General features: G+C 43.5%; 1 protein-coding gene across 2 annotated transcripts; it reads right to left on the reverse strand.

The window, feature by feature from the left end:
* Positions 1–1,365: 1,365 nt before the first annotated feature.
* Positions 1,366–11,900, reverse strand: LOC143956249 (uncharacterized). Of its 2 annotated transcripts, none has more exons than XM_077466440.1 (7): positions 11,767–11,900; positions 8,427–8,547; positions 8,011–8,154; positions 7,845–7,923; positions 6,870–6,940; positions 6,636–6,777; positions 1,366–2,782 (listed from the first exon to the last, which is right to left on the reverse strand). In XM_077466440.1, exons 2-7 carry the CDS (start codon positions 8,499–8,501, stop codon positions 1,455–1,457), a joined length of 1,839 nt encoding a protein of 612 aa, XP_077322566.1. In that variant the 5' UTR covers positions 8,502–8,547; positions 11,767–11,900; the 3' UTR covers positions 1,366–1,454. The 2 variants fall into 2 exon arrangements, with proteins under 2 accessions (XP_077322566.1, XP_077322565.1); XM_077466439.1 differs by lacking the exon at positions 11,767–11,900 and adding an exon at positions 11,449–11,708.
* Between the last annotated feature and the right edge of the window lie 2,006 nt (positions 11,901–13,906).

Below are 13,906 nucleotides of genomic sequence, written 5' to 3' on the forward strand. Positions count from 1 at the left end.
GGGATGGAAACATTAGATCTCTATCTATTGGTTCCATGGAGTTTCTGGTGGGACTTTCACATACCCGTACAACACCGGGATGATGCCTGCAGCCGTCCCACCAGGAGACCCAAGTGACAAGTTGGTGCGTCAGCCGGCCGAGATGAAAGCCAGGATAGACCCCAGATCTCTCCATAAAGAGTACCTGTCACAAAGAATTTACATTCCTTGTGACAGAAATAAAAACAATAAAATATTTTTTAAAGCAACAGTGTAAAAATAAAAGAAATCATAAATTGAAAAATTAAAATGCCCACTCCCCCCCCCCCCCTCCCCATGCTCGCACGCGTTTGTCCCACGTGTAAGGTATCACCGCGAATGTCAGATCATGGGCAGCAATTCTAGCACCAGAGCTCCTCTGTAACTCGAAAGTGGTAACCTGTAAAGAGTTGCCTATGGATAATAAAATTTACGTTGTTCGTCGTCATTGCACGAGTTTTAAAGTGTGACATGTTTGGTATGTATTTTCTCGGTGTAACATCATCCTTTTTATTTTACCCCCAAAAAAATTAAAAAATCGGGTTATGAATTGTGTCTTTTTTTTTTCATTAACATTAAAAAAAAAAAAAGTGTATTTAAAAAAAAAAAAAAATGGGTTGGAAAAACTGCTGCGCAAATACCGTGTGACATAAAAAATAGCAAAACCCACAAATGTATTCTCTAGATCAGGGGTCTCAAACTGGCGGCCCTCCAGCTGCGAAACGACAAGTACCATGAGGCATTGCAAGGCTGACAGTTACAAGCATGACTCCCACAGGCAGAGGCATGATGGGACTTGTAGTTTCCCAACAGCTGGAGGGCTACCAGTTTGAGACCCCTGCTCTAGATCCTCTGCTTTAAAAAATATATAATGTTTGGGGATTCTAAGTCCTTGTACACACGGTCGGAGATTCCGACAACCAAATCCGTCGGATTTTGTCCGAAACTGTTGCATACACACGGTCGGACAAAGTTGTCAGAAAATCCGACGTGATGACGTTATTTCGTTACGACGGGACTACGTTCACGCTAGTAGCTAATAGCTTTGGTGTAGGAATTTGATCTGAGCATGCGTGGCACTTTGTCCGATCGGAATTCTCTACACATGATCGGAGTATGTCTGATCGGAGCATTTTGTCGGAAAATTTTACCAACAAGTTGGAAAACTTGGTCTGTCGGATACTCAGACGGAAAGTCCGATGGAGACCACACACAGTCAGAATATCCGACAAAACGGTCGACCGTGTGTACAAGGGCTAAGAAATTTTCAAGCAAAAAACAAAAAGTGCCAGAAAAGGCCTGGTCTTCAAGTGGGTACCAAGCAGAAATAATGGAGGCAGAGTTGGGTCAGCGTTGAGACCACACTTTATTACACATTATTAGCCTCTGCTTAAACAAGTGCTACCTACAAAACTTGCGATTGTTCTTCATCAAAGTCAATGAGTATGACCTTCATGGTGCTGACCAGAGAGAGACTTCCTTGGACACCTACCACACTCTGAACAGGAAGATGACTTCTCGCCCGTGTGAACTCTCCGATGGGCCACGAGATGAGCTTTCTGCGTAAAGCATTTGCCGCACTCGCTGCAGGAAAAAGGCTTTTCACCCGTGTGCGTTCTCTGGTGCCTCTGAAGATCAGACTTTTTGATGAAACTTTTGTAGCATTCGGAACAGGCGTACGGCCGCTCCCCTGTGTGTATGCGCTGATGAATAGCGAGTTGTCCTTTCTCCAGAAAGCACCTTCCGCACTCGGGACAGGAAAACGGCTTGTCTCCTCTGTGAAGGCGCTGATGTTTGACAAAGGCTGACCGCTGGAGAAAGCACTTTCCGCACTCCGAGCATGCAAACGGCTTCTCGCCGGTGTGAATCTTTTCGTGAATCCGTAAATAGCATTTTAACGTAAAGCTCTTCCCGCACTCTCCGCATGTGAAATCTTTGTCGCCGTTGTGAATCCGGAGATGGGTCAGGAGGGATGATTTCCTTGAGAAACATTTCCCGCATTTAGAACACGGGAATGGTTTCTCTTCTGTGTGGATGGACTGATGCGTGGCAAGGTTGGTCTTAGTGGTGAAGCATCTTCCACACACTGCACACGGGAAGGGCTTCTCACCAGTGTGGACCCTCAGATGTTGGATGAGTTTTGATTTCACTGGAAACCGTTTACCACAATCAGAACATGAATAAGGCTTTTTCCCTGTGTGAGTCCTCCGGTGGTGGTCAAGTTCTTCTTGCTCCTTAAAGCTTTTCCCACAGTCCGAACATATGAATGAGTTTATATCAGTGTCGGTTTTTGGATCTTCAGCAATATTTGATGCCCTTACGAGACATTCACCTTTTTCAGTACTAGGACAAGGTTCCACCTTCTCTGACTTACAGACAGGCTGGTCTTCAGAGATAGAGAGATCCAGTGATCTAGCTATGATGTGCAGTCCTGGAGAAGCTGTTTCTAAGCTATTGGAAGGAGACTCCTCTTGTTTAGAGGCATCTGGTGATCTAGCTATTGGGCACACTACTGGGCTGACACTATGAGAGCTATTAGCAGAGGTTTCCTCGAGATTAGCACGATCAGGTGGCCCATCCATAATGTGAGGTCCTGGAAGTGTAGCTGGAGGAACACTATCTGCCTGGTCTGAAGAAGATTCCTCGCCATTAGAGAGATCCGATGAACTTTCTTCACTATGATGGCTATTTTGCGTAACAGGTTTTTCTCCTTGACAATCTTGACTTATGGCGTTATCTTCTAGGTCACAGTCGAGGTCCCCATCTGAGGTTTATAACAAAGAAAAAAAGAAAACAATTTATAACATATTCATAACATCACTGTCCTATTATTGGCGAATAGCACTCTTAGCCCTTGTACACACGGTCAGAGAATCCGTCGGAATGTGTCCCATTGGACCGTGTCGTCGGATAATCCGACTGTGTGTGGTATGCATCGGACTGATTCCGTCGGAATATCCGTTGGACCGAATTTCCCAACATGTTGGAAATATTTCCCGACCAACTGGGCCGATCGGACATACTCCAATCATGTGTAGAGAATTTTGATCGGACCAAGTGCCACGCATGCTCAGATCAAATTCCTACATCAAAGCTATTGGCTACTAGCCTGAATGTAGTCCCATCGTAATGAAATTACGTCATCACGTTCTGAAAGATCGGATTTTTCGCCAACTTTGTCCGACCATGTGTATGCAACAGTTTCGGACAAGATCCGACGGACAAAATCCGACTGGCAAAATCAGACGGATTTGGTTGTGGAAATCTCCAACCGTGTGTACAGGGGTTAACTGTGGAAAAAGCTACTCCTAATCAATAGACCAGAACAATGACTAAATACAAGTAAAAATCAAATTTCTGACAAAACATGTAGGACGTGCCTACAATGTGACGCCATCATGCATGCCAGGCCACCCGGCATCCGACACTGAGGATCAGTCTGCTATACAGGAATTAGTCACCACGGTGATACAACTTGAATGTTTTTTCTATATGGGCGCAACTTGTGCGTTCTTAATAAAGGCTTATTTATTACCTCTAGTAGGGAAAAGAAGTCCTAAAAGTCGCACATCACAGCTAAACCCTGTAAGGAGGTGTATGACAGCCTCAGCTTGGGCTTCAACCAGGCCACGTACTCTGGTTGGAGCCCAGAATGAGACTGTTATACACTTTCTTACATGGTTTTGCTGTGATGTGCAACTCTTAGAGCTTCCTTTCCCTACTACAGGTTGCACTTGGCCGCAAAACCCTGTAAGGGGGTGTAGGACAGCCTCAACCCGGGCTCCAACCAGGCCACACCTGGTTGGAGCCCAGGCTGAGGCTGTTATACAGGGCTTTGCTGTGGTGTATGACTTTTAGGACTTCCTTTCCCTACTAGACGTTTTGAGCTGGGACAAGCTCTGGCCTTGTCGGCACTCCTAGTGGTTTGTCATGCAAGAGGGCCTAGTGAAGCCTTGAGCTGCACCTGTCATTTTTGTTGTGTGTCACACTTAGTTTTTACATACTTCACAATGGATATGTACTGTTTTTCTTTTTGATGGTGATGCCCGGTGGTGGTCCATACTGGAGAAGGAGCCTAGACCAGGGGACCATTTGATAAGCAGTGAGCTTGATCACTGTTGACCATTTATAATCCAATGGTCCATGTCATTTGGTAAGAGGCCCTTTTAATGGTGGTACATGTAGAAGCACTGGTTTAAACTTTGAAAGCCAGAAGTGTGTATGTACATCGAGTGATCAACATATGAACTGTTATTTAGTATTTATTTGGTTGAAACTAGGGATGAGCTTCGTGTTCGAGTCGAACGTACGTTCGACTCGAACATTGGCTGTTCGTCCGTTCGGCGAAATCCGAACTCTTGGTCCGTTCGCGTCAAAATTCGTGTGGCGCGCACGGCCCACAATGCACTGCGATGGCGCAGTGCATTGCTGGCTCATGATTGGCCAAGCATGCACTGTGACCCCGCATGCTTGGCCAATCGCAGCGCCAGCAGCGAGGAGAGCCATGATTGGCCACAGGCAGGATGCCTGTGGCCAATCATAGCTCAGGCTGTGTAGTGCACGCCCCACACTATAGGCGGCCTCGTGTAGTGTGTTGGCATCTGAAGCAGTGGGTGTTCTGTGTACCTTCAACACAGTTACACACCGATCGTTTTTGGCTGATTTCCTATCTTGCTCTTGTGTAGTGGTTATTGTCTGTGCCCTGACCGCAGTATACACCACTACACTATATTCACCTCACCTATATAGCTAGTGATCTATCTTTAATAATAGAGCTTGCAGTCAGTAGTGTTAGGAGATTGTGTTAGGAGATTGTTAGGAGTGCGTGCTGTCTGCGTGCTCTGTACCCAGTACATACCGCTATAATCCACCTACATAGCTGTTCTCTATTTGAGCCCAATTGCCATCTGCAGGAGTTATTGGAAGTTGTGTGTGCCTCCAGCACAGCACAGTATACATCTGTATATACCCCTTTATCTCTGCTGTTTTCTGGTTATTGTCTGCGTGCCCTGACCGCAGTATACACCGCGATATTCACCTCAGCCTAAGGCCCAATTTTTCTGCCCCTGTTTAACAGGGGCGTTTAAGTACAATTTTTGATCCAATGCTTTGCAGCAGGGCTAATTCCAGCAAAAAAACTAGAGTATATGGAAGAGGTTGCAGTGTGGTGGCACCACCAGCAGTGCCTAAGGCCAAATTTTTCTGCCCCTGTTTAACAGGGACATGTAATTACAATTCTTGATATAATCGTTCACAGCAGGGCGCTCCAGCGCCCACCAAGAGTCACTTTGAGGGCTTACAATGTTGTGGCAAAACCAACACAGCAGGCCCCTACTTTCAAACATCCAACTTACAAACATCAGACAGCAGCAAGTGAGATGAAAAAAGATGGACGACAAAACAAATTATACAGGGGTGATAACCCTTCCCTATGTTTTCCAAAAAGCTTAAAAATAGTTTTTTTGACTGGAGCTACACTTTAAAAATGTACCAGTTGAAAATTACAAATAGATTCAACTTAACACAACAAACCTACACAGTCCCTGTCTTGTTTGCACCGCCTGTATACTGCTGTTCTGAGTATATAGGGCCTGGGGGCCACATGCATTTCCTTTTTTTAATATGGGTACAGGGTTCCCCTTAATATGCGTACAAGACCCAAATAGGCTGGTAATGGGCAGGGAGGGCTACCCATGCCATTTTTCTCAATGATTTTCAACCATATTGCAGGAACCAGATATAACATTAAAACCGCAAGCAGTTTTAAATGGTGTTATTTCCGTTTAATGTCATTTTGTGCAGGGACTGTTCTAAACACGGGAAACACGTGGGACTTCACAGGCATACTACAGACACCCCCCAGGCACCATATTTAAAGGAATATTTCACTTTTTTTTTTCACTTTAATCGTCATTAAAATCAGTGCTCCCGCCAAAACGGCCGTTTTTAAAACTTTTTTTTTGCATTGACCCATGTCCCCTGAGGCAGGAGTCAGGTCCCCAAACCCTTTTTAGGACAGTATCTTGCATATTAGCCGTTAAAATTAGCACTTTCCATTTCGAACGTTCGAGTCCCATAGACTTCAATGGGGTTCTAACGTTCGTAACGAACGTGGGGTCCGTTCGAAAGTTCTGGTGCGAACCGAACCGGGGGGTGTTCGGCTCATCCCTAGTTGAAACCTTATGAACTGGTTTTTGAGTTTGTCACTGTGCTTGCACTTTAATTTGCAGTTTGTTATGCACTTTAATTTATATATAGTTGCACTTTAATTTATATATGGTTCATATTTAAGCTTTTTTGCACTTTATACATCCAAAAATTGTGCGTGTATGTGTTTATTTTGCGTTTTTAAGAACTTAGCGCTGCTTTAAAGCGGTTGTATATATACCACTGGACTTTTTTTGTTTTTTCCTGCAAGGTAAAGTCATAATGTGCTAGTATGCACATTACCATAAAACAAAGCGGTTCCAGCGCCATTCCTTCAGAGAGCATTCACCAGTGATGTCACTGGCTGCATATTATGTAAATATCTCCTAAACAATGCAGGAAGTTTACTTCCACTTTAAGTAATTTTTCATAATGACTAAATATGAAGCTTTTCAAAAGTGATTGCTTACTTGTGCTGATCTCTGGAAAAATACCTTCCTCTTTAATGGTCACCCTCACTTTAACTTTATCTGTAGAGTGCAGACCACCTATCACACACATCTCTTCTGCTTCTTCTTTACCTTCAACTTTTACATCAGCCAATTCTTGAATCTAGACCCATAAAAGAATAAAAAGTAACCACATGCAATATTGGTTCACATTATCTCTAAAGATCATGCATAATGGAGACAATGAGATCCTACCTGATGATGGTGAGGGATGGTGTGCAGAGGACGGGGACATCTCTCTGGTGGGTTCCCATTACTGGATCCATCTGTAGGAAACACACACACTGACTGAATACATTGTTTCTATGTGTTTATCAGATGATGGGGGGATGTTGTCTAGGTGGTGCTTCGGTGGTAAACAATCTAGGAGGGCTCTATAACAAACTTTTGACACAATGCTGGTTGCTAAAACTAACTCTCAATTGTACTACAGTATATCTCTAGACCAGGGGTCTCCATACGACGGCCCTTGGGCAAAACCATCCCAAAGTAAGGGTCCTGGTCACCCACTGACGGGAATATGATGTAAGGGGATCACAAATGGGAACCTTGATGTATGGGGGGGCTCTGAAGAAGACCCTGACTTAAAGGGGGAACAATGACAGTGGTGGAACTACCCGGGTCACAAAGGTCGTACTTGCAGCTGGGCCCTGGTGTTCCATAACCATAGGGGAATCCAGCTGCAGGGCCGTAAGGCTCGGTTTACACTGCTGCGACCCCAAAGTCATGCGACTTGCTTGTTATTTCCCTGCAACTTATGTGATTTAACATAACAGTCTATGGCAATGTGAACTGGGGCTTATAAAGAGCCTATGACGGGAGTAAAAGGCCCTGGGATCGATGAGAAGGTCCCCGTGCCCAGAGGGAAGGGCACCAGGATCAAATGGAAGGTCCCCAAGCACAGAACAAAGGGCACCGATAAACTGATGGAAAGGGGGTCCCTCCGTGGTTTCTTGCACCGAGGCCCTGAAGGTTCTAATAACACTTCTGGACTATGATATGGACTCTAATGTAAGGGGGGGACTCTTAAGGTGGACTTTGGGGTAGGGAGGCTTTGATGGAGACCCTGATGTAAGGGGGACTTTGTTTTACTGAAGTTCTGTTTATCGGATGATGGGTAATTTAAGTGGACCATTGGTTGAAAAAAGTTATAGTCTTCTGTTGATTTACCAAGATTTGGAATGATCTGCTGAATCTCAGCGTTCCCATCCTTATACAGATCCTTAGAATCTTCTAGGTACTCCCAACCCTGTATCAAGAAATAGTAATATATAGACACCAAATGATAAACATTCCTGTAATAGGATACTACTTCATAATTCCGAGTACCGCTTACCTCTTCTGTCAACAGTTTAAGGATCCTATTGGTGACTTCCAGAATCTTCTTGTTGGTGTTACTCTCGGATGTCAAGAAGTGGGATGGGTCCATGTTGATGGGATATTGTCCATCACCTGATGTTTTCTTGACCACTGTGTAGTCCTATATATGGAAAAACAACTTTTACTAAATTAATTCCTAGAAGATGTCTCTCTGTTTTCCAATCACATTTGTATTTTAATAATGCAGATGAGAGTGATCTTTTGTAACCTTCCCGGAATTCTTCCCACTTCTATGGACAGGTCTGTTTTATTAATAGAGATAAGAGTGATGTCATGTGACCTCCCAGAATCCCCCTCACCTCTCAGGTCAGGTTTGTGTTTTATTAGTAGAGATAAGAGTGATGTCATGTGACCTCCCAGAATCCTCCTCACCTCTCCGGTCAGCAGGTAGATGATCTCCAACGTAAGATCTAACAACTCTTTTATGTAAATGTTGTGCTTGTCCATTGCTTGCTTGGAGGACACACATGTATGTGTGTTGGAGCAGCTGTCCCTGAAGTGTAGATCCAAGAAAACATCATTATATGGTCCAGAGATAGTTGCGAATCACATCATATTAAACAACATTGGTCCATGGGTGGTAAATCAGCATTGCCAAAAAAATTCCATGGCAGTTTGCTAGATAGGCAAGTGTTCAAGCAAATTGCGAAAACAATTTTCCTCTAATAACCTATGAGAAGAAGCTGTACTCTAACACAGTGGAATGTGTTCAGCCAAGATGTTGGAGGACAGAAAATTCATGGGAGGACTCTCTACAGTGATTATAGATGATTATCTACCATGGTGGACTATATAGAGTCTTGATGAAACACCAACATCCAGTAGACCATCCAGGACTAGAATGTATGGCTAAAACAAAGACTGATCAGGGTTTCTGAAGAGGTGGTAAAAGAACGGACACGTGTAAAACGGAAATTACAATAAAAAACAAGGAACTTTTTTCAATAGAGGGTCACTGACCTGGAACAAGTCTGCATGCCAGGAAAGCCAGAGGAGGGTTCAAATTTATCTTATGCCGCGTACAAACGACCGGAATTTTCGAGGGACAAGTTCCGACAGACTTTCGACGGAGTTCTGACAGAGTTCTGACGGACTTTCCGAATGAACGGACTTGGCCACACACAATCACACCTAAGTCCGACGGATTCGAATGTGATGACGTACGATCGGACTAGAATAAGGAAGTTCATAGCCAGTAGCCAATAGCTGCCCTCACGACGGTTTTTGTCCGTCGGACTAGCATACACACGAGCGGATTTCTCGGTAGGAACTGGGTCCGGCGGAGTTCCGGCGGAAAAATTTGAAACATGTTCCATTTCTAAAGTCTGTCAGATTTTTGCAAATCAAAAGTTCACTGCAGCCCACACACGATAGAATGGTCTGCCGGAATCGTTCCGTCGGACCTTTGATGTTGAAAAGTCCGGTCGTGTTTATGCGGCATTAGTCTCAAATATGGAAGCCTTTGGATTAGCCTGACAGCCAGAAGGGTAACCAATGGCAGCTTCCATGTTCACATGGTAAGGATTGACTTAAGGCCAAGGAGGAAGGACAGCTTAGAATACCTTCAAGGTTTTTTATTGCTGTTTGTCTTCCCATTAAGAAGATTTTTTCCCACTTCCTGTTGAGACTCTGGCACAAGAAGTGAGGGGAATCTCTTCAATGGGGGTGCAGGCAATAACTAGATCACTAAAGCCCGACAGAGGTTCTAGTAGGGAACATCCATGATTGCAGTTTTGCTAGATTATGAAGTGTGAGAAAGACACGTTAATGTTGGCAGCTTTGTCAGTTTATGAAGTATGTAGAACATCAATTACGGCAATTTTGCCAGTTTATCACATTTGAGGAACACTAGTTTTGGCAGTCAATAATGGCAATTTAGGCAGTGTACGAAAAGTGAATAACATCAATTAAAGCAATTTTGCTGGTTTATTACGTGTGCGGAACATCAGTTTCAGCAACTTGGCCAGTTTATGAGGTTTGAGGAAGATCAATAACAGCAATTTTACCAGTGCAGGAAGTATGGGGAACATCAATTTACATCAATTTTGACATTTTTTGAAGTGTGTGGAACATCAATTTTCGCAGTTTGGCCAGTTTCTGAAATGTGAGGATTATCATACACAACAATTTTTCCAGTGTATATAACAGAAGGCATATCAATTACAGCAATTTTGCCATTTATTAAGCATTAGGAACTTCAGTTTTGGCAATTTGGTCAGTTTTCGAAGTGTGAAGAACATCAATTTATGTAAATTTTGACAGTTTATGACATGTGTGGAACATCAATCTATGGCAATTTTACCAGTGTATAAAGTGTGAGAACATCAAGTTACAGCAATTTTGCCAGTTTATGAAGTATGAGGAACATCAGTTTTGGCAATTTGGTCAGTTTTCGAAGTGTGAAGAACATCAATTTATGTCAATTTTGACAGTTTATGACATGTGTGGAACATCAATCTATGGCAATTTTACCAGTGTATAAAGTGTGAGAACATCAAGTTACAGCAATTTTGCCAGTTTATGAAGTATGAGGAACATCAGTTTTGGCAATTTTGCCAATTTATTACGTTGTAAGCGTAAGAAACATATATTTCTGCAGTTTAGCCAGTTTATGAAGTGTAAACAACATAAATTACAACAATTTTGGCAGTTCATGAAGTGTGAGGAACATCTATAACGGCAATTTTGCCAGCATATAAAGCACGAGGAACATAAATTCACGTCAATTTTGCCCGTTTATAAAGTATGTGGAACATCAATTTACAGGAATTTTTCCAGTGTGTAAAGTGTGAGGAGCATCAATTTATAGCAAATTTGCCAGTTTATGAAGTATGTGGAACATCATTTTATGGCAGTTTTGCCAGTTTATTAAGTGTGAGGAACATCAGTTTTGGCGGTCTGGCCAGTTTATAAAAGCCATTCTTCACCAAATTTTGACACAGGTGGAAATAAATAATTTAAAGAGATCTGTTTCTTTGTGTCCCCCCAATTTAAAAAAAAAGACCTTCTGCTGAAGTTATTTGACACGTCGATGGCCTTTTTTTTTTTTTTTTACCAAATTGTTTCACGCTCTTTGTATGCTTCACATCAACATCACAATGTTCCACCTCAACGTTTAGGGATTAAAAGGAGACTATTCGGAATTCGGCAACCGAACAGAAAGTTGCCGTTTTTCAGCGACCTTTATAAAACGGGCAAAATATTTTACAAAACAAGATTTAAAACATTCTCTGTGTAGCAAAACGTTCCTGCAAAACGCTCTAAAATATTGAGAATTGGGGTAATATATCCGCACAGCGCCAAAGCGACCAAACATTATAGCTTGCGGAAAAGGGACCAAAACCTCGACGCATAATACTCCAGGCAGCCTGGATGTGCAGTGAACACAACATACCTTTCCCGAGGATTTGGGCTTCAGCCGATGATGTCACAGGAAGCCGGTGAGGAGGACTATGGGTAACGTAGTTTCTCCAGTAGATTCAGCATGGGCTCAGTTTTTAACTTCTCATTGGCAGGAGATTAACCCTTTTGTTAATGATGGCTTTGTTAGAGTTTACATTATGGAGGTCTCATGGATGAGGCAACAATGAGCCAAGGGTTCAAATTCCGATACAAATGGATTAGGAATCTTCGGCCAAGACCAGAACAGATTATCCCTTACCTTGTATTCTAAGGATTAACCCCTTATGGCGAACGGACATCGTATACTAACCTTTCGTTGAAAGGGCTTGTATCGCACGCTACTGAGCAACTTAACCCTTCGTCGCCTGATTTTCATTTTGGTTTACCGCTCGTTAATGTGGATTAACCCTCGCCTTGCCGCGAGCCATTAATGGCTCCTTAGATTGGTTTAGCCTGCCACTTACAATGCGGGTTAACCCCTGCCTTGCCGGGGACATGCTAGGATACCATGGGTTAACCCTTTATTATACAGCAGCACGCTGACAAAGGCGTTATTTCCTCGCCTCGCTGCGTCTGAGCGATTTTCCTGTGAATTAACCCCGCCCTCCCTGTAGACGCCTCGTTATGTTGCTCTCTTTTATACATTTTTATACTGTTATTATTAAAGCTGAACCTTCAGTTGTGCAGGTTCTTCTCCTGGACTGACATGGCCTACTCTGATTTCACCGCACACTGCGAGCGTCTCACCATGTGCATGAGAAGCTGCAGCAAGTCAGAGAGGAGTTGGATGGAGAATGTCCAGCATCATCTAGCACTTTCCTCCCTGCCCTGGCCCACCCCTTTCATTCTTTGGATTGCAGTTCTTTCAATCCAGAAAAGGTTAGCATCATATTTGGAATTATCTAGGGCAGCCTGTCTAGGAAAGCCCACTCCCCCGCCCATCAAAAGCCGGCCCATGAGGGCTGAGGCCAAGTGCTGTGATGTTTTCAGGAAGCAAGGTACAGGCCCTCCCACCAGCCGTGATCTGATAACATTGCATAGAGAAGCACAGAGACCCAGTGATGACATCAATGGGCCCAAAATAAGGTATATAATGGAGATGGAAAGGTTTTATTTAATCATTTCATTAATATATTGTATGGGAAAGGGGGCTAAACAGATTTAATGTATTTGGACTGTAGAAGTCTTGACTGGACTGGAGGAAAGTCTTGTATGTTGCTGTGGCTTTAGGCAGGACAAGCCTGCCTCCAGCCATGAATTCCAAGGTCTGATCCTCTATAATGAAGCACACCGGTCTATGTCAACTGCAAAACCTCTTGTCCATACGTTATATAATTTGATGGTACAATTTCCTTTAAATTTACCAAAACGATGAGGACAGCCCTAAACAATTCAATTTGTATCCAATCAGGCAGGCCCTTGCCCTAGTTGATGGTAGAGCTAAAGAAAAATTGTATAATTAGATTGTATAGTGTCCAGAAAGGTCTCACTTTGGCCGCACATCTGAAAATATCCCTCTGATTAATGTGTTAGTGGCAACCTAAGCCTGGACTCAGGCCACACCACCCAATGCGTTTCGCCCCACCCCTCGGCGTTCAATCATAAGGATTTAGGCTGCAGATGGCTATTTAGTATAACCAGAGGCGCAGTAGATCTTGTAGATATTAGATATTTATTTAGTAGCTATTAGATTTAGTATTAGATATTATTTAGTATTTAGATAGTATTTAAAGTGGTTGTAAACCCTTACAAACCACTTTGACCTACAGGTAAGCCTAGATTAAGGCTTACCTGTAGGTCCAAGCAATATCTCCTAAACTTATATGGTTTAGGAGATATTTGCCCGAAAACGGGCACCGCTGTCTACGGCGCATGCGCCGTAGACAGCAGCGCGCGGGCGCACTGAGCACGGCATTCTCAGCGACGGAACTGCCGGCTCCCATGCGCATGCGCGGGAGTGAAGTCATCGCGGCTTCGCCGAATGACAGCGGCGGAGCTGCGAGACCCCACCAGCAAGATGGATGCGGCGGACTACAGGGGACAGCGGCGACTTCGCTGGCTCCTGTGTCAGGTAAGTGACACATAATGGACTACTATGCGATGCATAGTAGTCCATTATGCTTTGCCTTTGCAGGGAATGAAAGAGGAAGTAAACTCATCAGGGTTTACTTCCTCTTTAATATTTAGATATTAGATTTAGTAGATATTAGAGCCCTATTGTAGTATTATTCATTGACAGCCATTTGGAAGCTCTTATAGCTGAAGCCTAGTACACACTATTATAGAAATAGACGAAAACGATTTCTGGATTTTCCACAAAGATGTAACCAAAAACTAGCCAAATTAGCCAAAAACGCATACAAAAATTCTCATACGACAAAGGCAAACGTAGCGACGTACTAACAGAGGAAGTGACATGGTGTATGTGACCCTTCCAGCCACGGCCATCA

Source organism: Lithobates pipiens, unplaced genomic scaffold, assembly GCF_037356315.1.
Source record: "Lithobates pipiens isolate NorthernLeopardFrog02 unplaced genomic scaffold, aLitPip1_a1.2 Scaffold_35, whole genome shotgun sequence".
Taxonomy (NCBI): Eukaryota; Metazoa; Chordata; class Amphibia; order Anura; family Ranidae; genus Lithobates; species Lithobates pipiens.

What these genes read in the sequence shown, in the direction of transcription:
- LOC143956249 (XM_077466440.1), bottom strand. Translation starts at nt 8,501, where the DNA reads ATGGACAAGCACAACATTTACATAAAAGAGTTGTTAGATCTTACGTTG. An exon ending in TTAAACTGTTGACAGAAGAG is followed by an intron (nt 7,924 to 8,010) that starts GTAAGCGGTACT and finishes TTCTTGATACAG; the next exon opens with GGTTGGGAGTACCTAGAAGA. An exon ending in CCATCCCTCACCATCATCAG is followed by an intron (nt 6,778 to 6,869) that starts GTAGGATCTCAT and finishes TTATGGGTCTAG; the next exon opens with ATTCAAGAATTGGCTGATGT.